Here is a 24,765-nt window from a genome sequence, read left to right on the forward strand (position 1 = left end):
GGTGTGAATATTGTTCCAAGGCAATGTACTTCTTTCCCTTCAAATTGCATTTTTCTTCTAAAGTAGCTGTTGCCATAACAATTACTGTTATTTGTCTAACAGAATGAGCAAAAGTAAACGCAAAAGCAGCAAAGTGTGACTGTAACAAATTATTTTGAAAAGAACCACAGGGCATGTGCAATGGACTGGAAATAGAACCAGCAATTTTCCCCAAAGTGAAACACAGACAAAACACTGACAGGAGACTTGAGCCCACAGCTTGCACTGCTAATATAAATACATGAGGGTGTTTTAGGAATAAGTGTTTACCACTCTGCCTTTGCGTCTCGCATAGTCGCTTTTCTACAAGGCGGTATTAGTGGGCGACGGAGCAAACGAATTGACTGAACTTTTCACAAGCAGGTTGGTGACCCTTCATACATGAACGTCATGCAGCAAACGTCTGTCTCATCCACCCCCTCCCACACATCCTCCGCTGTAAAGAACGAGCCATATGTCTGTATCCTCCCTGTTTTTATTTCCCAGTCTCGAAAAAGAGACATACTGGAGTGTAAAAGCTGCAGCTTATCCTCCATTTATAGACCACAGAGCTGAATTTTTTTTTCTTAAGTGCAATGAAAGCAGTGAACCCAATACACAACAAGGGTGTTAAAGAAGGATCAAAAGACTTCCGAAGTGCCTGCACGCATGCACACACAAAATGACAATGGGCATAGAGTGCAGAGAAAGGATCAAAGACACAAGCTTTTAATTCCAGTCACAGAGAGAAGGTAAGCGTCACGCTGAGGTGCATGAAAACCAAGAGGTGTGCTGCTGACGTTTCAGGTGATAAGGGTCCCATCTGTGGATGAAGATGCCATCATGACAACAACAGTTTTCACAGCAGATACACTTGAATAAAGATTATATCCTAAGCAACAGGCCTACTTATAAAATAAACAGATCATAATATGATGGACAAAAAAAAGTGTTGCATTCATTCACTCTTTAATACACATGTTTAGCGCAGCTGAGAAGCTTTAAAATGGCTGAACTTGTTAACTTACTGTAGTGGCACTCTGCGTCCCAAAAGTTCGTTGTACCACCTTTGCAGTTTGTCTAACAACCAATATTTGAATCACTCGACTGAAACCAAGTCTTCTTTATGAGGTTTACTTAAAGAACTCAAAAAAGTACACTTACAGAAAAAATGAAAGGCTCGGTACAGATCGGTCAAAAAATTGTGCTGCTTCCACCGTATCCAACTGCAATCTGAACTCAAACGGGCAATATTAATTACGTAGTAGAAGCCAAAATTACTTTTCACAATAAAAGCATCTTTTTATATTAACTAAGTTATACATTCTAGAAAATATACTCATCATGAATTTCTTAAAAGTAAATTAAGCATATTTATACATTTTTAATCTAAATTATTATTCTATATGAACTCCCCATTAACTGGCTCTTACATTACCCGGCCCCTAATTGGTTAGGTTGGAAAACGAAGCAATTATAAACTTAAAACATCAAGAGCCAAATCCTCAAATAAAAGAATGTCCACATATCAACTTGTCTTCTTCATTAGTCCTCTGGCGTAGCTTCCTGAAGCAGGCATAGCTTGTTCACAGGTCGCTCCAGCGTGCTGGTATTGGTCTTCAACTTCACTCTTCTCACTGTTCCATTTGAGTCTGGCAGTGTTTCAACTACTCTTCCCATGATCCAGGAGTTGCGGGGGGAGGAACTGTCCACCAAAAGCACTACATCGCCTGTCATGAAGTTTCTTCTAGGCTTCAGCCATTTCTGTCGCTCCTGAAGAAGTGGAAGATACTCGCGTGTCCAACGAGCCCAGAATAAGTCTGCGAGATATTGGACTTGCTTCCACCTTCTTCTGGTATAGACGTCATCTTTGCTGAAGACACCTGGAGGCAGGTTTGGTTGAGCCTTCAGAAGTAGCAAATGGTTCGGGGTTAAAGGCTCAATATCATTGGTATCATCTGAAACACTTGTGAGCGGCCTACCATTGATTATACTCTCAACTTCACACATTACTGTATGTAGACCGTCGTCGTTGACTGACTGATCTTTCAGTAGGGAATTGAGGATTCTTCGTGCAGTGCGAATTTGCCTCTCCCAAACCCCACCTTGATGAGAAGCAGCTGGGCTGTTGAATATCCACTTTATCCCCTTTGGTTGTAGGACTCTCTCAATCCTTTCATTATCCAACTGTTGGATGGCTTCCCTTAGCTCTCGTTCAGCCGCCACAAAATTTGTGCCATTGTCTGACCTCATGGTGGTAACTTGACCTCTCCTACATACAAAACGGCGGATGGCGTTTATGCAGGAGTCCGTATCTAGGCTATCAGCAATTTCAATGTGCACAGCTCGGAGAGTGAGACACGTGAACATTACCCCGTATCTCTTGACAGTACCCCGGCCCCGTTTAACCTCAAACGGGCCGAAGTAATCAACACCAGTGTTCGTGAAAGGAGGTTGATCTGGAAGGAGGCGATCTTCAGGTAAGCTTGCCATCTTTTGCTCACCAACCTTGCCAGTCATCCGACGGCACACCACGCATTGACCAATGATCTTCCTGATTGCGGAATTGGCTTGTGGAATCCAATATTTCTTTCTTATTTGTGCCAACACATAATTGCCCACAGTGGCCTGTTCTTTGATGTACGTCTCTCAAGATCAAAGTGGCAACTTTGCTATGTTTAGAAAGAATCACTGGGTGTTTGGCACTTTCTGGCATAGCAGACTTGTTAAGTCTTCCACCTACTCTTAAGGTGTCATCTTGAAGGATCGGGTCAAGTTTATACAGCACACTGTTGCGGCTGAGTTGGCTTCCATTTCTCAGGACCTTGATTTCTTCCTCAAAGTGTTGTCTTTGACTGAACTGTATTATTTCTGTTTCAGCAGCGTCCAGATCATCCAAGGTGAGTATTGTCTTTTTAGTTTGAAATTTCTTCATATGTTGTTCTAACTTTTTTCTTTGTTTTTCAGGGTCAAGTTCGGTCTGGCTGATTGTTCTTAATGCCTTTTTGCGTTCTTCTTTATGCTCCCTCAGAGCATCCTTTACCTTTACAATCCAAGCCACTGATCGTTTCAGTTTGTTCCAATCCGAGTGATAGGTAAGTAGCTGGTTCATTGGTGCCAGACCTTCTTCAACTTTGACCATGTGAACAGCGACTGTATTCTTGACCTCCAGATCATCTTCTAGGCTTTCCTTCTTTCGCACAGGCTGTTCTGGCCAATCCTTCTCATTCAGCAGGAAATCTGGTCCACTCATCCACATTCCTCCTTCGACCAAGCTTTTTGCCTTCAGGCCTCTGCTGGCTTGATCTGCAGGATTATCATTTGTTCCAACATACATCCATTGTGAGGGCTTGGTTGCTTCTCGGATCATTGAAACTCTGTTAGCAACAAACGTTTTGAAACGTGCCGTGTCACTGTCGATGTATCTAAGCACCGTAATGCTGTCTGTCCAAAAGACAGATTGTTGCAGTAGTATTTGCAATTCTTCATGCAACATCTTGTCGACCTTCACTGCGACAACTGCCGCGGTCAACTCAAGCCTAGGGATTGTGACTTTCTTCAGTGGGGACACTCTTGCTTTTCCCATAAGGAAAGCACAGTGTTTCTCGCCATGTTCATTTTCCAGCAGTAGATAAGACACAGTGCCGTAGGCGTATTCTGAGGCATCTGAAAAATGATGCAACTGCGCTGAAGTAGTGCATCCGAAGTTGATGGGTTTCAAACATCTACTCACATGAAAGTTGGAGAGGTAGGTGACATCTTCAAGCCATCTGCTCCACTCTTCAGCATGCCTTCCATCAAGTTTTTCATCCCAGTCAAAATGTTCCTTACAGAGATCTTTCAACAAAAGTTTAGCAGGCAAAATAACCGGCGCCAGAAAGCCAAGAGGATCGTAGATGGAGTTGACGATTGACAAGATACCTCTTCTGGTCACTGGCTTATTTTGCAGCTCTATTTTGTACAGGAAGGTATCCGATTCTGTGTCCCACTGGACACCAAGTGTTCTTTCCACTGGTAAAGTGTCGTGTCGTAAATCCAGGTCTCTGACTTCAGTGGCTCTGTGCTCTGCAGGGATTGATGTTAGCACTTTTCTGCTGTTGCTCATCCATTTCGTTAAGGTGAACCCTCCACTGCTACACAAAGTTTGAAGTTCTTTGACCAGTCTCACTGCATCGTTTTCTGTGGCTACACTTTTCAGGCAGTCGTCTACATAGAAATGGCGCAGGACTGTCTGAACTGCGTCTGGAGATACAGTGTCCCTGTGATCCTCCGCAGTTCTTCTCAGTGCATATGAGGCCACACTTGGAGAAGAAGTGGCTCCAAAAAGATGCACTGCCATTCGGAATTCCTCCATTGGCTCGTCTAATCTGCCGTTGGGCCACCAAAGAAAGCGGAGTAAGTCTGCATCATGTTCTGGCACATTAACTTGGTAGAACATTGACTCAATGTCTGCCATTATTGCTACAGGCTCCTCCCGGAATCTGAGGAGGACACCAACCAATGTGTTGGTCAGATCGGGCCCCTGGAGCAACTCACTATTCAGACACCGATCCTGGTAGGAGGATGTGCAGTCAAATACCACCAAGCTTCTTCTTTTTCGGGTGATAGACCCCATGGTGCGGTATATAGAACACCCTGTTGTCCTCTCGGGTCAGTTGGTTTGTTGGAACCCGGACTGCATAGCCCTTGGTAATGATTGCTTCCATGAAGTTCTTGTAATCTTCAAAGAACTCAGGACTCTTCCTGAACTTCCTTTCCAAAGACGCAATGCGTTGCTCTGCCACACTACGATTGTTAGGCATCTGGAGCTTCTCATTACGGAGTGGCAATCCGACACAGTAATGCCCATTCTTAAAAACTGTTGTCTTTTCCACAGACCGCAAAAAAGCTTTGTCTTCTTGAGACAGCTCTTCCTTGTCCTCATAATTGCGTTCTGGGAAGTCAGTGTTATACTGTTGGATCAACAGGTTCTCTATCTCCACCAATGAGATTCTGTTCACAAATGAGTGAGGTGTTTCATTCTCCACTTCATTTCTCCTTACAGGTCCACTCACAACCCAACCTATGGTTGTCTTGATGGCGTAAGGACCTCCATCCTGGCCGTTAATGATGCGCCAGGGCTTCATCGCTTTTGAACAGTTTGCTCCAATAAGTAGGCCTACATCAGCTTTTAACTCTGGCAAGTTCACTTCACTTAGGTAAGGCCACTGTTGGATATCAGACTGCTTGGGAATGTTTCCGGTATGAACAGGTATGCTGCTGTGAGTAAACACCTTGGGCAACTCGACATACATACTGTCCTCCAGCCCACACACTTTGAGCTCTGATAGAACCATACTATCCATGAGCTTCTGGTTTTCTGGTGCATCTTGACCCATGGTGCTGAGACGTATTTTGGTTGGTTTCCTTGCACATTCAATTTCTTTTGCAGGTCTTCCAGTACAGAATGTCGCCGTGCTTCCCGGTCTAGAAAGGCGACGTTTCTACATACTGTTCACTATTTTTCGACTTGACCTTCACCGGTACTATCCACAGCACACAATCAGCTTCTCCGGCCCCTGTGAGGGCGCAAGACTCCTGTGTGATGGGAACCTCAGCAGCTAGCAACTCTTCACCAGTAACGCCATCATTCTTTCTTGGTGAGGCGGAACTGCAATCTTTTTCTTTGTGCAGAATATCAGGGTGCTTAAATCCACATTCTTTGCACTCCATTTTTCGTTTACAGGATTTACTGAGATGTCCAGGGATCAAGCAACCAAAACATAGACCCTTTGATTTCAGGAATTCCACTCGTTCTTGATGAGACTGGCCTTTGATCTTACTGCATGAAGCAAGAGTGTGTGACTGCTGACAGTACAGACAGGGTTTATCAAAGGCGTTCACCGCTTTTCCATTGCTAGCAGGCTTGACCTTGGCAGTTCTTTCTTGAGGCTCTTTGGATTCAGGAACAACGTTGGTTGCAAAACTGCTTCCACGAAACTCTTTTTTCACGGCCTGCTTTCCTTTTTGGTTCATCTTAGGAGCTATGGGTGAGCGACTATCAGATATGTCACCAAAGAGAGGATCAATTGCTATTTTAGCTTGGCGGTCTATGAAGTTCACCAAATCAGTAAATCTGGCCCTGTGACCACGTTGTTCTTTGAGGTTGAAAGCTTCTGTTCGCCAACGTTCTTTCATTTTGTAGGGTAGTTTGGATATCAATGCGCGCAGATTGGTAGGATTATCCATCTCTTCTAAGAACTCAATATCTTCCATAGAGTTACGACATCCTATCAGGAACATTGCGTAAGCATTTAATGCTTTCCCATCCTCTGCTTTCACTTGTGGCCATTTGAGAGCTTTCTCCATGTACGCACTGGCGATCCGAAGCTCATCTCCATAATGCTTATGCAGAAGTCGCTTGGCTTCTTTGTAGCCCTTGCATGGTGTCATGTGAGCGCAACTACGAACGAGCTCTTGGGGCTCACCATCTGTGAACTGTTCCAAGAAGTATAGTTTATCTTGGTCATTGTCTGTTTTCTGCTCTATGGCATGTTCAAATGCTCTCATGAAAGACTTGAACTGCAGCGCATCACCTTTGAACACAGAAATGTCCTTTGTTGGTAACTGTGAAAGCTGTTGTTGCTTTACTAGCAATTCAGTTATTGCGTTCTGCTTCTGCATGACTGATAAAATGTCATTCCCTGTTTGTGTTCTAGAAGTTTGGTTTGAAACTGGCGGTGGTAGTTGTGGTATTTGTGTGCGCTGCACTTGTCTTGGTGCTCGAACATTCATTGTAGCATGTTGCGGTAGCGACATGCTAAATCTTTCCTTCTTTATGTTTCCACTTATTGATTTTTGCACTGACACGTGACTAACTCTGTCATCTTCCAATGTTTCATACTCTTTAAGCACTTGTATTCTTGCTTGGCTTTCAGCTAATGCCGTCTCCAGTTCTAATTCTTCTTTTTCAGCTTTAATTCTAATTTCTTGGAATTCAAGCTCCTGTTTTTTCTTCAACGCTTCTTGTCGTTTCATTAGAGCGGCATGCTCTGCTTCCTGACGGGCACGTGTGGACGATACACGTGAGGTGTTGGAAATGTTACTTACATGAGAGTGTGCTTTAACAACATTACTGGACCCTATCTGTGAAACACTGTCACCAGGCAAAACAGTATCTTCTTCATCTATCAGGTTTTCCCCCTCTGTGGAATCATGCACTCCTGTCAGCCATCTTTTAGTTTCTTTCATGAAGCCTGTTATCTGATCCATTTTAGGTTTGTACCAATTATTTTGGTCGTGGAGTTTGTCCTCTTCAGACAACAGATTGTAAACTTCCATATTGAGCCTATTAAACTCGTTTAGAGACTGTGCAAAATCACTCTCCATCTTAAGCTGAACACTTTCCACATTTTGAGCATCACACTTCAATGTCTCTATTTCTTTAATTTGGCTGGTTAGAGTGGCTAACGTTCGTCTTCTTAATGCTATGAACCGTTGTATTCTCTCCTCAGCGCCCTTCTCAGTTAACTTGCGCCCTCTTTTCTGTTCCAGTTTATCCTCACCACGCGTGTCAGCATTTCCATCAGCCATCTTATAATCACGGAGTTAACGTGCAGTAAGCAGGCACAAAGTTTAAAGCACGTACTTCAACGTTGCCTTTCTTCTCTAACTGAGTGCAAACAAACTGTTCATATTTCACGAAAGCTCCACATTGACCGAATCCGTTACTGAAATGCACACGTGACTCGGACAATTAACTGCATCCAGTGGAATTTTACTAACGGGCTTTAACGTTAATTTTCGTCAACGCTCCTTCATTCATCCGTATAACGTCTTTTTTTTTTTTTTACAATATTCAAAGATAAAGAAGCCTCTTCGTTACCCTTTCTTGGAGAATCATTCAAAGGGTTACCCGTTTCAGTCTCTTTTTTCTCTCAGCGAGGCACAAGCTTCTTTTCTCATCAGCCGCGTTGTCCAGGCAAAAAGAAACGAGGCTCCATTAGCAATTTTTTGACTTTATGTAGTGGCACTCTGCGTCCCAAAAGTTCGTTGTACCACCTTTGCAGTTTGTCTAACAACCAATATTTGAATCACTCGACTGAAACCAAGTCTTCTTTATGAGGTTTACTTAAAGAACTCAAAAAAGTACACTTACAGAAAAAATGAAAGGCTCGGTACAGATCGGTCAAAAAATTGTGCTGCTTCCACCGTATCCAACTGCAATCTGAACTCAAACGGGCAATATTAATTACGTAGTAGAAGCCAAAATTACTTTTCACAATAAAAGCATCTTTTTATATTAACTAAGTTATACATTCTAGAAAATATACTCATCATGAATTTCTTAAAAGTAAATTAAGCATATTTATACATTTTTAATCTAAATTATTATTCTATATGAACTCCCCATTAACTGGCTCTTACACTTACTTTTCTATTCTAAGCTCACAGTTTCAGTTTTAATAACATGAAACTCACCGTATTAAAGTTAGGAAAGAGGCTAAGGGGTGAAGATCCATTGAGTCTGAAGGGTAGGAGGTGTTTGAGGTCGAGCTGAGGCTGCAGAGGCCGCCCCGGCACTGGGAGAGAGGCCAGGAGGGGGTTGCCCTGGGCAGATGTACCTGGAGAAATACAAACGGATCAACAGTGAAGGTTGAGGAGCTATGATACATTAGAGAGGAAATATCTATTCGCAAGTTATGTGTTTTAATAAAATATTTGCCCTCTTTCAAATATATTCTTTAGTTTTATTTTGCAAAGCAGCATGTAGCAAATAGTTGCTAAGTTATGAGGAGTTTCTCTAACTAATAAGAATTGAAAATGTAATTTTTTAAATGTACCTTGGTGATCTTTATCTGATAATAAAATGCGCTTTTTGACCTTAAATAGGAAATTGTGGAAAAATGTAAAGACAAGTAAACTTTTGGGGGGGATGCTTTTCTCTTAGTTTTGTAGCATTCAGAGGAGACCAAATGTACTGTTAGAAATTCAATTAGCATCGTTGTACAGCATGCACCTCAATCAAGTATAAGTCGACATGTAAAAATGTATTTCGTTTTAAATGTAGACCATGAGGTGTTTGGAGGAATGGGAAGTTTTACTGGGTATATGCACATTCTTAACCCTCAAAGACAAAACAACTCCCAGCCCCTTCGGTGCGTGCACATAAACACATCATTTAACTACAGATTTATTGGCCAAGGAAAGGTGACTGCGTGAGAGGAAGACGAGAGATATCGGATTTCAAATGGACCAGGGATGAAGAGATTTCTAATTTTCCGCCTGGCTGCGTTTCAGTGGACTGGTGCGCTCAGCCGCACGCAGGCACTTATTCCTGCACAAGGATCAATCATTGGTGTCAGCTGCGGGTCACTGTGGCTACCCCAAAGCATGCCTGTTATTCAGCTCTTGTGGAACACAAGAGCCAAGGCTGCACTGTTGCCCTAATAGCAAACAAAAACAAAGCAAAACCCACAAATTTAACATAATCACCAGCTTCTGAATTATAACTGATGCACCTTCAAAGAGATTAGCTTTAATATGAGATGAAAACAGGCCCTTCTGTGCTTGGGAATACAGTAAAATTATTTTTGTAATTGCTGGTACATCTTCAGGTCAGATGACGCTTGGGTTTAACTAGTGTTTAACTCTCCAACTCTCTGCTGTTTTACTCACTTTGATCTTCTGAAATCTATTTGGATTCCTCAAAAACCTCCTGTAGAAACATAAATCATCCCTGTTCTGATTGTGTGTTATTACACATTCTGGAGTACTTTTAGGACAGGTTATATCTTATTTTCTGCATGTGCAGTTTGATTTTTGCATTTGAGTACTTTGCCAAAGGCATAACTATTTTTTATAAGAGAACTGCTGCCACTAAGTGTGATTGTCTAAAAGCTTCCAGAAAACACTTGCTTTTATTTTGTCCCTTTCCTCCCATCTAGAAAACAACTTTACTGGTACACTAAAGCTGAACTTTATTGGCTCATCATGGAAATTGTGGCACAGTCAGGGGTGGGGATGCAAGAAATGTTTCTTTTCTAAAGCTGCATTGGTGTAACAGCGTTCCCTCATCTGAGAAGGTCTTTCCTGAAAGCTTTTCTGCTGTTCACACCAAATCTTGTGTAAAGAAGATTCTTCTAAAAGAAAGAGAATTAGTTAATTATAAACCGTGGAAATATCTTTTTGGAAAAACAATTTTTTAATATTAGTATTTTTAAGTGAGAATTACATTGAAATTTTAGAATTCAAGTTTGAGTAATATGAAATGTGTTCAATACCAAACTATAATACTAAAACAAATACAACTAAATTAGGTGAGACTTTAACACTTCATGAAAGTGATCAATGATAAGCAACTTTCATGTAGTTTCCAGAGAAACAATCAGAGATTGACTTATGAATATTCTACATTAAATATGAGAGGCAAACTGAGAAATTAGCTGCTTTTCACCTCAACTAGAACTGATCACAATTTCTGACAGAAGAACAGATGGTCAGAAACTATAAAAATCAAGTCTTTTTGATGAACAGATCATAGGAAATGCTACCAGATCAATGTTATAATAAAACTCTTTGATGTTGAATAAGTGAAGAAGACTCAAAATAAGCTAGCTTGGAATCAAATAATTGTCTTTTGCCAAGTGTTCAGTTTATCTTCCCAATAAAGTATTCTAAACTTTCAACAGGAAGCAAAATGCTCAAATGTCACAGTGGTGAAGGAATCCATCAAACTCATATTTGAATTTGTTCAAATTCAAACAATTTAGAAACAGCCGCCTGTCTGACATAGTTGACAGAGACCGGCATGCCCGTTCTTTCAAAACCATTGCTAGCAATGCAATGTCAAAATGCAGCGTAGCAGTTGCTTTGTTAAATTTTGTGGTATTCTTTTGTTCCCGTTTGTTGCGACACTTTGGAGATGCCTCTTTTGGAGTTGCTGTCAAGTTTGTGAACATTGATTGTTGTGTTATGTGGGCCATGTGAAGTGCAGAAGAGAGAGGACAACGGAGACGGGGATTCTGTCAGTACTCTGGGCCATGGATTCCTCCTGCTTGGCAAAAGTGCCATCTATGATGCAAGATGCGTGTTTTGTGTGCACGATTAGTGAGTGTGGGACTGTGCATATGCTCCTTAGCTTGGAGATCAGGCCTGCCTTCACCATATGCGGGCTCTCCTCTGCTGTCTGTCTGACACCCAGAACGAGGCAGCTCAGCACGGCTGCAGCCCACAGACACGTGGGCTGAAGCCGGCAGGGGATCGCTCCCACACACGGCATGCGCATTCACACAAAACACAAGGAAAAGCCAAGCTTTCTCTTGGCAAGGGTATAAGAGGAAAAAGATGGGCTTGCAGGGAGGACAGTTATCAGCTGATAGTACTTTCCCACCTCTCTGTTACTCCCCAGGCAGCTTATTAAATCAGGGGCTGGCTGTTTGCCTCTTTGGATGATAACACTGCCACAGCCTGAATCTATGCATGTACGACTGCAAATGTGGAAGTGTGTGCGCATGTGTACTAGGTGAGTATCATGCACTTCCATTCCAGCAAAACTGCCTACGCATTGCTGAAAAACAAATGGCTCCTGGGCCAAGAGGAAAGTCAATATAAACAAATCCACAAAACACACACACATACAAATATATATATATAAACACAGGCAGACAAAATCAAACAAGGTATAATTTTGTATTTGGCACATATTGTGAATGATTCTTAAGAGAGTACAGTTGAAAGCAAGCTGAGGCGCAGCTCTTTATGAGGAGTTCAGTTTTTATTTCAGTAGGGTTTTCCTATAAGTCTGCATCCTGTTCCACTGAGTGACTGACTCTCATGGGTTCACATTTGTATGTGGTTAGGCTACCATATGGTTTGTCTGACTACGGTCGTGGCTGCATCAAAGCTTAGATGTATTTACGCTTCACTTGCGGTTCAGTGTCCAGACAAGCGCTCGCAGTTGAGGCATGACCCAAAACCAAATGTTCAGCATCTTTCTCTTCCTCTACATCTCTCCCCCAGATGACTTTGGAAACATAGCTGACTGTCTCTGCAAGACCTTCCCCAGGCAGGCCTCCTCTTCCTCCTCCTCAACCCATCACAGCGCCGCATTCCTTCCTTTCATGAGTCACTGGGCTTGGTTACACAACAACAGCCGTCACATTGCATCGACTCGGGTGTGAGTGTGTTTGTGTGGCGCATCTGAGCCATGGAGTTCAAACATAGATTTTTCAATTATTCCTTACATGTGTACCTGAAAAAATAAAGGATTTCCAGCATAAACTACCAACACAGGCTGGAGTAAAACCAACAGCTCAGGATTCAAGTCGTCAGCAGTAATTCTTGTACAATTAGTCCTGTTTTTCAGTGGTTTTCTCATAAAAAGGATTTTCTCACTTCTAGAAGCCCCACATCATATTTCTATTCAACATATTCATGCTGGCAAATGGCACAACAAGCAAAATATAAATGTACAACCAAGTTTGTTTCTTTTTGGTACAAAAGGCTCAGTCTGCAAAAGTTTTACTCAAGATGATTTTAACCGAAACAAACATCCAAAACGAACATGCTCTTTAAACTCAGATGAATTCAGCCTTCTTTGTTTCACATCCCAGCCAGGTAAAACTCAAATAGTCTCAACCTGTCAAGTATTATGTCTAAAAGAGAAAACACAGTAGTGTAATTCAGGACCTTCATGACATTTCAAAATATAACTGAAAAAGTGCAAAAAACCCCTAAAATAATAATAAAAATAAATAAATAAAAAGAATCAACAAAGAGCTACGATTAGCCAAAACCTTAACAACAACAAAAAAGCCGTTAAACACCCACAGCAAACGGCTTCGGTTTAAAAAAATAATATCTTGGATATCTCATTTGAGTTTCCATCCCCAATGTAAATAAGTATGGAAGCTCTGCTATGCTATGTTGCATAGCAGAGCAAACATGGCATTGTGGTTTCACTATTGTGCTTACATATGTTGGAAGAAAATCAAGAATTTTACAAGTTTGTAAAATGTAAAACCACCCTGGATTAAGCACTTACAGAACATAAGAGACTAAGTTATGGTTTCATGTCCAGTTTGTTACCTCCTCCACAGAAATGCCTGGTTTATTTTGTTGGCAGTTTAAGGAAAACAGTCAGTAAAAGGAAAAAAACCTTTAATCCCAGAAGCTTTTGACAGTATTTCAGTGGAAAGCCATCAGAAAGGGCCAAACCTAAAACAAGAGCATTGGGAGGTTTCTAGTGAAAAGTGTTATTGTGGAAGATGTGGGTTTCACATGATTCCTCAAGATGCTATGCAACATTATGTCCTGCTGAGCCACCAGAAACACAATAAATCACAAACTTCATGAACAGACATGAGAAACTGTCAGAGATATGCAAATAAATATTAAAATAAATTATATAAATAAATAAATCTTTGTGTCACAAACACCCACAAACCGAAAAAATATATTTTGCCGGTGTGCACGTCTGTAATGACCTCTTGCGCCATGAAAACCAAGCTGATGTTTGGCTCCATGCCTTTCCAATTGAAATTAAGATAACATTTATTAAAGTATGCAAAATAACAGACGGCTTGTTGTGGAGCAGAGGCTATGTAGCCCACTGTGGTGGAGGAAGATGGGTGGTACCGGATCAATGTGGTGTAGTTGGAAGGCTGAGGACCACAACCTTTGGTCAGACTGACCAACAGGAAACAATTCAACCACTGCTTTTTCTAAAAAAAAAATCTCCTCTGGCATCAGCTGCTTTAGTTTTGCTGGTAGCTAAGTTACTTCACTTTATATAGCAAAGCAGTCAGTCTGCAAAAATATCTATTTTCCGTTGTTGTGCATATCTAAGTTAAACGTCAAAGCAATAACTGAAGTAATAAAACCTAAGCAGACCCTACAGTTATAGGTTGGAAAGAGGACTGAATATGATTGGATGGACAGGTGCTTCATCATGCCCCTAAGCTTTGCCACCCTGGGCAGAAAGCCATCTTGCCCATATAACAAACTGCCACTGGCCACAAGAACTGCTCCAGTTATTGTTCTCCTGCTAAGTGTCACTTGATCTTCTACATCAGGGGAAGACACTACTTCTAGACAAAAGAAACCCTATTTCATTTCATGTTACTTACTTTTAACATACTGTAAATATCATACTGTTTCTCTTGTGTTGATTACATTAAAATAAATTACACGTTTTATTTAAGAAATAAAATATGTCAATGACTGAACTACTCTTCAATTTATGTTCAGCAATTTATGCCAATTAATACTTTATAATGCAAAAAGGAATGGATTATCCTTTTCTAGTGGCTTTATTTGACAAAACAGAAAGAAACATAGATTTTGGCATCATCCTAATTAATTTGTATGATGTCAAATAATTAAATTGGACAAAAACCTTTAAACAAGATCAGTTTACTTATGTGTTGTTTAAAAAAAAAAAATTATGCTGACATTCTCACATCATTGTGCTTGTACTTTATCTTTTGTGCTCATTTGGGCAGTCAGTTAAATTGTTCCAATCTACACTGTGATCTGGAATTAAAACAGAATTTTAATAACTATGTAAACGTTCATCTGACAAATTAATATACCCCAGTGCAGACAAACACAAATCAACCCATCTGTCACCATTCCTCCTTTGGTGTCACAGATAAAAGACCCTGAACCTGTAAGTAATTATTTATCTAAGAATAAAAACCTGTTTTAAAGATCCATCTCCTCTGACTGCTGTTGAATTTTGAGTGTCAGGCATCGGCTCTCTGATTCTCAGTTGCACCCACCAGCTGAGAAACAGTTGGACTGTCAGTTAGACCTTCATCATCAGGCTTCTGATCTGATTATCCAGCTGTGATAATAAATGCATCAACATCGCAACTTAAAAGTGTTGAACAGGAATTTGCAAGGGAAATTGCTGGCCGGTGAAGTGATGAGCACTAAGTGCATGCTAAACCCAAACATAATTACCATGCACAGTGTAGATGATTCCTGTCATTTGCCAGCTGCATATATTAAACTCACTTATAATGATGTTTAGCACAGTCCTTATTTGCCTGTCAGTGAGAATGCAAAGTTAGGTCCTGCTATGCACATATAAAGTCCCGGCCATTGCGCTTCTGCAGTGGTGCTGTTTCATCCCCCCGTCCAGCTGCCCTGCAAACATCCCAGTGGCTCCTGCCCTGCTTTGGACCACAAGCTGATAGGAAAGGATCTGACAGCACCGGAAGAGACTGCAAATACAGCATTGTGCATGAAGAGCTGGAGCTTTTTAGTTACAATTAACCAAACCAACAGAGCATCCTTTGGAGTGAGGTAGGAAATAAACCATGGTGTTTGTGCATATAAATAGCTGCCTCAGATGTGCTGTGGCAGGAAACTGCAAATTGGGCTCATCTTGGATTTGAGGTTTGTGGCCATTTGAGGGCTCACAGTGACATTGAGCTACTGTGGGATGTCTGAATGCACTCCACTAACAGAGAGAAAAGTGACTCCTAACAGCCAATTAGCTTACAAAATGATCAGCAGGTGGTGTGAAAGAAGCTGTGAGAGGAATTACAGCATAGATGGAGAACAATAACTAGATTAATTCGGTCATTTTTCATTGGTGGTAGGGTGCTAACTGGACAGTCACCAGCCTAGAACAGAGCCAAGAAACACAGAACTCAATGTTGGTTTAATTTCAGATTCTAAATGAACCATTCATGTTTTTAAAAGAATGGAACAAAATCTTAGAACACAGAAAAAAAGTTCCCAGAGTTTAGAGAGACTGAGAACACCAAAAAATGAGATGAAACCTAAAAATCAACAACTATAACAAATGTGTACTGTATATATTTCCAACAAGGTATGCTCTTTTATTCCTATTGGCTGAAGTGGTCTTTCTATTGGTAGGCTATGATTTGACAGCTGGAAAATAAAAGAATTTATTTATCCAGAACCTTTCAAGACATTGGTCACAAAGTGCTGTAAAGAGAATTAATTCAAATATTATTTTCTGTATTAATTTGGGCTTGATGTTAACTTTTCATCTTATGAACAGATTTCTTCTGACATTAAGAGGACTCATAACACAGGACACAGGACTCAGCCAGAGTCCTGTGTTGAATCTGATAAAGGATCTATGGGTGAAGCTAAAGATTTGGATGATTGCAAAGATGCCTTCCAGTCATTGTTTTATTTTCTTTTGAGGAATGCCTTCCTCATTTTCTATTTGTATCAAACTTCTAGGTTGAATTAAACAAATCATGTTTAATCAAAAATCTTTGAGGCGCAAGACTACGAATGTGTCTAATTAGTAATGTAATTTCATTGTTGATTCTTCCAGCTAAAACATTTGTGAACTAATGTTTTGGACATCCATTAAAGAGAATGGCTGATGAACAAAATTTACTAAATTACAAAGATCAGAACATAGCAGTCAATAAATTAATAATTGTTTTTGAAAAACTAATACATTTTTAAGATCAGGCCCACTATTGTGAGTATTTCTTTTCCTAAAAATTAACATTTTGCAATGATTAATTAACGTGAATTTCATTGAGTCTCAGCTAAATTTTGCTGTTAGAGTTAACATCAGCGATCGCGATCCCTACAAACTCACACCAGGAAGGAAACATTGAATCTCTACAGACTTACTGGACATAAACTCAATTGAGCTGTTCTCAACAAAATAACTGACAACATTTTTGAACTATGTAAACGGTACATGGCCGGTACTTGTATAATCATTAATTCACCCACTCATACACACATTCACACACGGATGGTGATAAGTTATACTGAAACCACAGCTGCCCTGGAGCAAACCGACAGAAGTGAGGCTGCCATGCGGTCAGTGTAAATGTTGTTGGATTGCACATCCGTCTTTGTCTTTGTTATGCTTTGTTTTGTGCATTTGAAATCTGATTTTCTGGCTCTTCGGTTCTCGAAGAGTTAGATGACATCTCACTACAAAGATTAATGTTTAATATGCCCAATAAATGGGTAGACTTATTCATTATAATAAATCAATGTGTGTAATTTAAGCTCTGAAAGCAGCCAAGACCTGAACAGTGCTTTTTTTAATTTTTATTTTTTTTACTGTTTTTATGGTGTACAGCAGTTTGAACTGCCTTGTTCCTGAAATGTGCTATACAAATAAACGTGACTTAACAGCCTTTAAATCCTTAACTGTGTACGTATCCATCTAAAAGACTAAAGACTCATGTTATGTAATGCAGTGAAAATCTCATGGCTGCATATTTATTAACCATTTATTAGACTGACAGAATTATCTCATCAATAATTAATACTGAAAATATGAGATGTAAACTAGGAAATTTAACCAGATTGATATTTGAAGATATTTGTGCATTCAATTTCAAATTTTGTGAATTTGTATATCTACATGAACATATTCTTTCTATATCCTCTGGATGATTCAGCATATCATACTGACAGTACTGAGTGGGAAATTACATTTATCTGAGTTTTGAAGAGGGCAGTATGCTTCTGTACATGTACCTAGGAGATAGATATAGTATAAAAATCTGTGCAATAAATATTTGACTAGAACACAGTGCTCACTTTGCCTGCTGCCAAACAGTCAAGTTTTTATTTCACTAATAGAGCACAGATGTGTTTGACCTCTTCTACTGTATGCTTGCATGTCTGTGAGGCAGAGGAGCTAGCAGAGACCTAAAAATCTACATACAGAGGGATATTTCAAGCAGAAAGACTGGAGTTGATGTCTAATAAACCTGTGAAGAGGTTCAGAGAGGATTATGTTTAATCTCAGCACAGCTACTTCTCATCTGAGGCACTCTCATCTCTCCTAAAAAAAAATCTCTCACATGTGCTTTGCCCTCTTTTCTCCCTCTTCTCCCAGAACTGCCATAGGTGCCAGGCTGCTCCATGTGGCCTGATTACATGCAAGGCTAAGCACAGTTTGACCCATGACCAAAAGTAGAGCAGTCACCACTAGAGTGATGACTTCAGGACTCCTTTTTAAAAATATGCACCTCCAGAAGAATGCTGTAGAGTCAGCTCATGCTGTACAAACATCACCTCTACTCAATTAGAAGCTACCGAAGTTATATATATAAAAGACTAAAATATATTTTTTACACAATGTTTCCCTGGGCTACTTTATCACAATTTGGAATAAATGTAAACTAATTAGTGGTCTGACCTTGAGCTTCAACTGTACTGAATTCAAAAATTCAAAAACTGAGTAATGCAGAGCTTGGGGGAAAGTCAAACCTCTATAGGTTAGTACATTGCCACAAAATGACTAAAAGCCAGCCTAATTGGTAATTCTAGTTTTACTAAACAAAGTTGTGTTTTCCTAGTTCCCAGATGGAACTACAAGATGAATTTCCAAACATATTCTTTTCTTGTTTGAACCTATAAAATGCAGAGAAGGATTCTGTTATCTCATTGTTAGCACCACAACAATAAGCAAAGAACACTGTTGTTTCCAACCTGTAATAAAAACTTGGGTGTGACATCATCAGAAAAAACTGAAAAGCACCAATAGTTACAAATCATCCCAGTTGCCACACTAACAGCATTTTCTCTTGTGTTTTTCTTTCACTTTGACATTTTGACAATTCAGTTTTGAAGTTAAACTTCTGCCTGAAAATTCATAACATCCTGCAGTCTGACAGCAGTCAGTCCATGCACAATTTGGAGGTGAACAAGCATCTTCCCAAGTGAGAACGCTGTCATTTTGTCATGGCAGATTATTTTGTTCCAGTTGCTTTATGAGATTCTTGTTCCAGCCAGAGTTCCAGGAGGGTTGCAGCTATGTGTGGATAGCCGGTAAATAGAACAACACCATAAATTATTTGGAGCACTGCCAACAGGGTGTGGGTTTCAGCAGTAGCATTAGGCCAAAACATTCTCTTTGCCATCAAATCAGTCTATACAGAGGTGTGTACTGTGCTGGCCAAACATAATGAGCAACCACTGCAACCAGTCTCCTCCATGCAGCACCCAGGACCGAAGTATGCTGTGACCATGACGATAAACCACAATCACAACCAAGAAGGACGGCGGACTCTCTCACTCAGTCACACATATCAGGGAATGTACTGGGTTTTATATCCACAACCAAGATCCTTCAAAGACTATAAAAGTGTTTGGGGAAATTTTGTGATCTAAGCCGGAAGAGGGAGTAACCAGATAGAAAATGGAAAGAAAAAAATAGACACACAGATTTAAGTCTCAAATGGAAATCTACATTTAAAGCAAGTGACAAAAGAAAATAAATGAACTATACATGCGGGGAAATCCACATAAAAACCTTCCCTTTCAAGCACAACTACACAAAGTACAATGGCAATACTACAACATAAAACTACAAATTTGTCTACTTGATTAATTTTATTGACTTGTATCTTCTCTTTGGAAGTTAAAAACACTTTTTAGAGACCCAGTCAGAGTTCTGACTTGAATCAGAGGATGTGTGGAGAGATATTAAGATTTTAGTGATGGAAAAGAGGCCTTCCAAGCTCAAACACCTGGAGCCCGTTACTAAATACAAATCATCAAAACATCAACAGATACATGCAAAAAGCAGGTCAGCATTTCTTAGAAGGGTTTGATTGCTGTAATCCCAATAAATGGTTTTCCTTTATTATAGAGAAGAATGCTAATATTTTTTCAATATGCCATAAAATACAATATAAATGAATAGACAACTTACATTTCTATTGCATATAAAAAAGAAAATTCTTGGTAAAATTATTTAAAATTTAAATCTCCTAGTTGAATGAGTAATTTTTGACTTAACTGTGTCTTGCTTTCAATGCATAACTTGTGTAGCTTGATTTTATGGCAAATTAAGTAAAGTCAAGTCTTGAGTCAAGTTTTTTTTCTGCTGGTTCAGAATTATGCGTTGCTTAAGGCTTTTCTTATTTTAGCTTGTACAATAAAACAAACTGAAAAGACAAAACTGTTACAGTTTGATGTGGTCTAAGTTCAGCGGTCAAGACTAAGGCGGACAGACTGAAGAGTCAAAGCATGAAGATTGTGTTGACAAGGGATATTTTCACCATCAAAGGAAATAGTAAAAAATCTTAGACCCATTCATTTAAATTTGGAAATTGGCATGTTGTTATTTAAAAACTTTACAAGATTTATTTTGTTTTATGTTACTGTTACACATTTAGTTTCTAAATCTTCCAAACTAAAGACAGGCTTTCAGCAGCATGTTTGAATTTACAGCCTTTTGGCTCAGCAGTGAGATGAGGCGGCGCTGTAACAGGACCTCGTGGAGATGCTTCTTCTCCCGGGGTAAGTCTATAACGAGTTCTGTCAGGCAAACGGTGAGCAGCGTGTTGCTACCAAGCCCAACCTGAGCAGAGGCGAGGCCCATCTGTCAAAGAGAGACGATAAGCCTGGAGCCATCCAGAAACAAATTGCTCAGCCTCCCCACTGTGAAGCTCTACCAGGCACCGGGCTGCAGATAGGATACAGAGATGCTACTGACTCCTGATGTAGTAGCAGAAGCAAGAAGGCAGAGTGGGGATGTTAGGAACACATAAATCCATGCAGATGGAGCTGACAACAAGCCCCTGCTCTGAAGCACTCCGTTGAAATAAATATCAGAAAAGAAAACCGCCATCTTTATGACATCTGTTTGACCTTTGAGGTCAATTAATCAAGGTTACTTGTATAGCACATTTCAGCAAAGAGAACTGTGTTGCTCAACATGAAAGATGTTAGACATTCACCTAGTACTAATCAAAGCTAACTCTTCACAGGTAGCCTTCATTTAAAGGATCTCAGCTTTTCAGTTGTTCATAGAACTGAATGCTGCTTCTTTGTGTTTAGTTCTGGTTCTGGAAATGCAGAGGAGACCAGAACCACAAGACCTTAGTGGTCTGGAAGGTTGATGCAACAACAGCAGATATTTTTAATGTGTTTTTGGTGTAAAGCCATTCAGTAAATTGTAAATTTACAGGAGTATTTTAAAGTCTATTTTCTGAGATACAGGGACTTGTATAAGGACTTTAAAACTTCCCGATTTCAGTGAGAACAAGAGCAGTAACATTCTGGATCAGCTGCAGCTCTGTGATTGATTTTTAGTCAAACCTGTGAAGAAACTATTGCAGTAATCAATGTGAGAAAAGTTAAATGCATGGATGAGTTTCTCTTGATCTTCTTGGGACATTAGTCCTTTAATCTTGGAAACATTAATCAGGTGATAGAAGACCAATTTCGTAATTGTCTTTATGTGTCTTTGAAAGTTAATGCTTGACTCCGTCACTACACCCAGATTTTGGACATGACCAGTAGTTTCTAATTGTAATAAATGTAAACAGAAGACTTTCAGAAAGTGCTCCTACTGCCTATTGTTTATTTTTATACTAATTATGCTGCTGCTGACTTGGCCTTGTAAAAGATATCTTTGGGATTAGCCTGATTAAGTTGGTTAAATAACCCAAAAAACAATAACAGAAGACAATATGAATGACATTAAAGCGTGCCAACTTAAACGTCTACCCGAGACCATAAGGTTTTCTGCTCAGAATTCATATAACTAGTAGAAGCATTCAAACCACAATAGCACAACTTCTAATTCAACGATGTCCAATGCATATACAGCTGGAAAGAGTTAAAGTACAGCAGGATTGACAGGAACTCAGATGAGGTTTAGTTCCACAGCAAATTGAGTAATTTGTGTAAAAGGCGTAAATTACAATATAGTTTATTACATGCATAAATATCAGACTGGTCAGCCAAGCATCATGCAGCCGTCATGGCGACCATGACAACTCATTATAAATTGATTAGCTGTGGTAGGTGAGCTGGGATGACGGGATCTTCGAAGGAGAAAATAAGCACAAGACAGAGGTTGCTTTCTAATTTTGTCTCCTCAGCTGCTGAGATGAGGACGGAAACATTTGCTCGAATGAAGGGATGCAGACACGAAGCTGGTGATTGGGCTGATACCGCATAAGAAAAGGAAGGTAGAGTTCTAAGTAAATAGCCATTTCTTTAAACGCCATCATCTAACATGCAGAGGAAAAACACCCTGTGCAGTTATTGATGTATTTAGAAATGCAATTTATGTGGAAATTATAGGAACGGCAGGCAAGAAGTTTAACAACAATAGAAAACTGCTCACAGAGAGAACATTTCCTTTTTAAGAAAATACCTCTTTCTGAAAGACCTTTTCAGTCCATCAAACCAGATAAATCATCACCTTAGTCCGCTGCAGTTAAATGATTTTTCCTTACCATTTTCAAGTTTTGGGTTTATTTGAAAACACCAAATTACATTAGCCTTTAATAGTATCAATAGTGCCACTAAAGCCAATCAAATCTCTTAACATAAATGTGTACAGGCATTAAAACATTTTCTGCTTATTTTAAGTCTGGACCATCGGGGAGGAATTTTATTTTAAACTTTGATACTCATACAAAGTAGGGATGTGGACGGGTAGCTGTCATAAAATGTAATAAGCAAAAAAAATTATATGAGGGTTACAGAAGAAGACCCGATGTGGCATCAGCTGTGAGGGTGATGTACAAATTGGCTCATTTTCTATAACGCGTTTAGAGCAAACAAAATAAAGCAAAAATCTGTCACATTTCCTGATGAATACCTTTGCTGACTGAAAGCAGTCAACATAAAGGCAATAATTTAAACCACGCAGTGTCAGTCAAGTCCCTGGTCTCCTAAAGGATGATCCAGTGTTAAAAAGCAATTACCCCCGGTTGCTTTTTAAAATGTCCTCTCTCTCAGTCAGCAGCGGCCTTGGGAATTAAACTAGCTAATTTTGCCCAACCTGGGCTGTAATTGTTTCAAATTAGCCTCATGCCTCAGCATCACCGCCAGAATAATTGCTCATGAGCAGGAAGATTAATCTGCAGAAGCACATCTGTGAGACTTAATTTACGGGTCGCAGTGCCATGCCTTGTGGATCCATTAGACTCATTTTGTTTTCAATCCTGTGCAGCATATGCAACTAAACCAATCTGACATGGTGCTGGGAAAACCGTGCAGATTTTGTACAAACTATTTAGAGCTCGTATACGGTCTGGAAAAACTAATATGCCTTCTGATGTTTTGGTGGAGAAAAAAACGCATGCATAAATTAACTGAGAATATGTAGATGTATTTATCAATAGCTTGTTCACATGAGGAAAAGGTGAAATGTCATCTCCATGATAAAACATCCAACATCTTCCTGTCTCCCGTTAACTGAGAACTGAGCTCCAGGAACAGTCGACAAACTTTTTTTGTACAAAGGAAGTGGCATAATCCATCCAAAATCAGCTTCTAACCAGCGGATGCAGAGAAATCAGTTACTGGATTGTGAACCAATTTTAGGCTGAGAGAGGACAGGCCATTCAACAAGCTCTCTGAACACAAACAGCTGCAAGCTGCAAATTGGAAAGCTTTGTGAAAAGCTACTGTGCCCTTTGCTGTCTTCTTCCTCCTCTCCTCAGAGTTCTGGCATGCAGATGTCTCATCTCATTCCTCACGCTTAATTACAAAGATTGGAAAATGGCATAAAGGGATGACTCTTATGAGGGACCGCACAGCGGGTAGCGTAGATACAGGCAGCTGGCAGGACTTTAAATAGGGAAACTTCACCCCAACATAGAATTTCACATCCTGCTCCACTGCCAGTGCCATTCACTTCCTTGTGCATCCAAAACCCTCCAACACATTAGGATAGTGTGGTAGAAAAACAATATGGCCGCCAGTGATAGTGTTATTTGTCGCCCACTCCTGCTGTAAAGACCTCCTGCTCTTCCTGGGTGCAGAGAGGAAACATGGGACTGAGACGATAAGGATTCTTATCAGAATTTGTGCAGGTGTTTGGTGGAGCAAAGACATAACACGATTCCAGAGTTACTACTTGACAGAGTGGGAGAAAGAGGACGGTGGGGTGGTCAGTTGAAGGTAAGGGTAGCAGAAGTATATGAGTTGTTAGCAGGTGAGGCTGTGGCCAGCATGTTATAGCTGTAAAATCCCTGCAAGTGCCACAGTTTACTGCAGCTTAGGCACCTGCTGGTTGGGTGATAAGGAGTGAAAACCAATCAGTGTGGCTACCCAGCAGGCTCGACGGCTGCATCTTCACATTCGCATTCTACTTGAATGTTTCTCTCAGACATAAACTGCCAATTTTGTCCCGTTGCAACCCCAAATTTAAAGGGGATTTTATCAACAGAACAACAGAAACACACACTTTCCTTCCACTGACTTTCATATGGAGTGGAAGGAAAGTGATTTTACTTTCAACATTTTAAAAATAAAATCAGAAAAGTGGGATGTGTACCCCACTTTTCTGAGTCAAGAGTCACATTACAGGATGGGTATGTCTCTACCAGGTTTACATGTCTAGAGAGTAAAATTTTTGCGCATTCATCTTTGCCAGTAGCTCAAATTCAGTCATACTGGATAGAGACAATCTGGGAAAACTCTTGTTCAACTCTTGAAGCAAATTCTTAATTGGACTTAGGTCTGGACTTTGATTGGACCATTCTAACACATGACTACACTTTGATCTAGAGCATTTAAACATACCTGTGGCTGCATGACTATGGTTATTGGATTGTAGAATGATAAAGTAGTCGTAGGTTTGGCAAAGCTCTTTCAATTTTAATATGATTGAACAATATTTTCTCTGTTCAAAGCATAACAAACATCGTTTTGGCTGTTTTTGCCACCTATTTTGAGAAAATATATAGCAAGAACTTGTTGTCTTTGTAATGAATAAATATGGCCTTGCTTTACAGAAGTATAATCTTCAAAACTAACCATGCAAAA

At 40.0% G+C, this 24,765-nt stretch overlaps 1 protein-coding gene and 1 long non-coding RNA gene across 5 annotated transcripts in view; both read right to left on the bottom strand.

The window, feature by feature from the left end:
• Positions 1-24,765, bottom strand: part of znf385c (zinc finger protein 385C) — a 133,142-nt gene that overhangs the window by 23,410 nt on the left and 84,967 nt on the right. For all 3 annotated transcript variants that reach the window (XM_044100057.1, XM_044100055.1, XM_044100056.1), the window contains exon 4: positions 8,479-8,621. In XM_044100057.1, coding sequence (XP_043955992.1) covers positions 8,479-8,621 — 143 coding nt within the window. The remainder of the gene's footprint in view (positions 1-8,478; positions 8,622-24,765) is intronic.
• LOC122821824 lies at positions 1,137-8,422 on the bottom strand. Of its 2 annotated transcripts, none has more exons than XR_006369072.1 (2): positions 8,156-8,422; positions 1,137-1,244 (listed from the first exon to the last, which is right to left on the bottom strand). It is a non-coding gene; the product is annotated as an uncharacterized LOC122821824 (long non-coding RNA). The 2 variants fall into 2 exon arrangements; XR_006369071.1 differs by having other exon boundaries at positions 1,137-1,251.

This window comes from Gambusia affinis, linkage group LG19, assembly GCF_019740435.1.
Source record: "Gambusia affinis linkage group LG19, SWU_Gaff_1.0, whole genome shotgun sequence".
NCBI lineage: Eukaryota > Metazoa > Chordata > Actinopteri > Cyprinodontiformes > Poeciliidae > Gambusia > Gambusia affinis.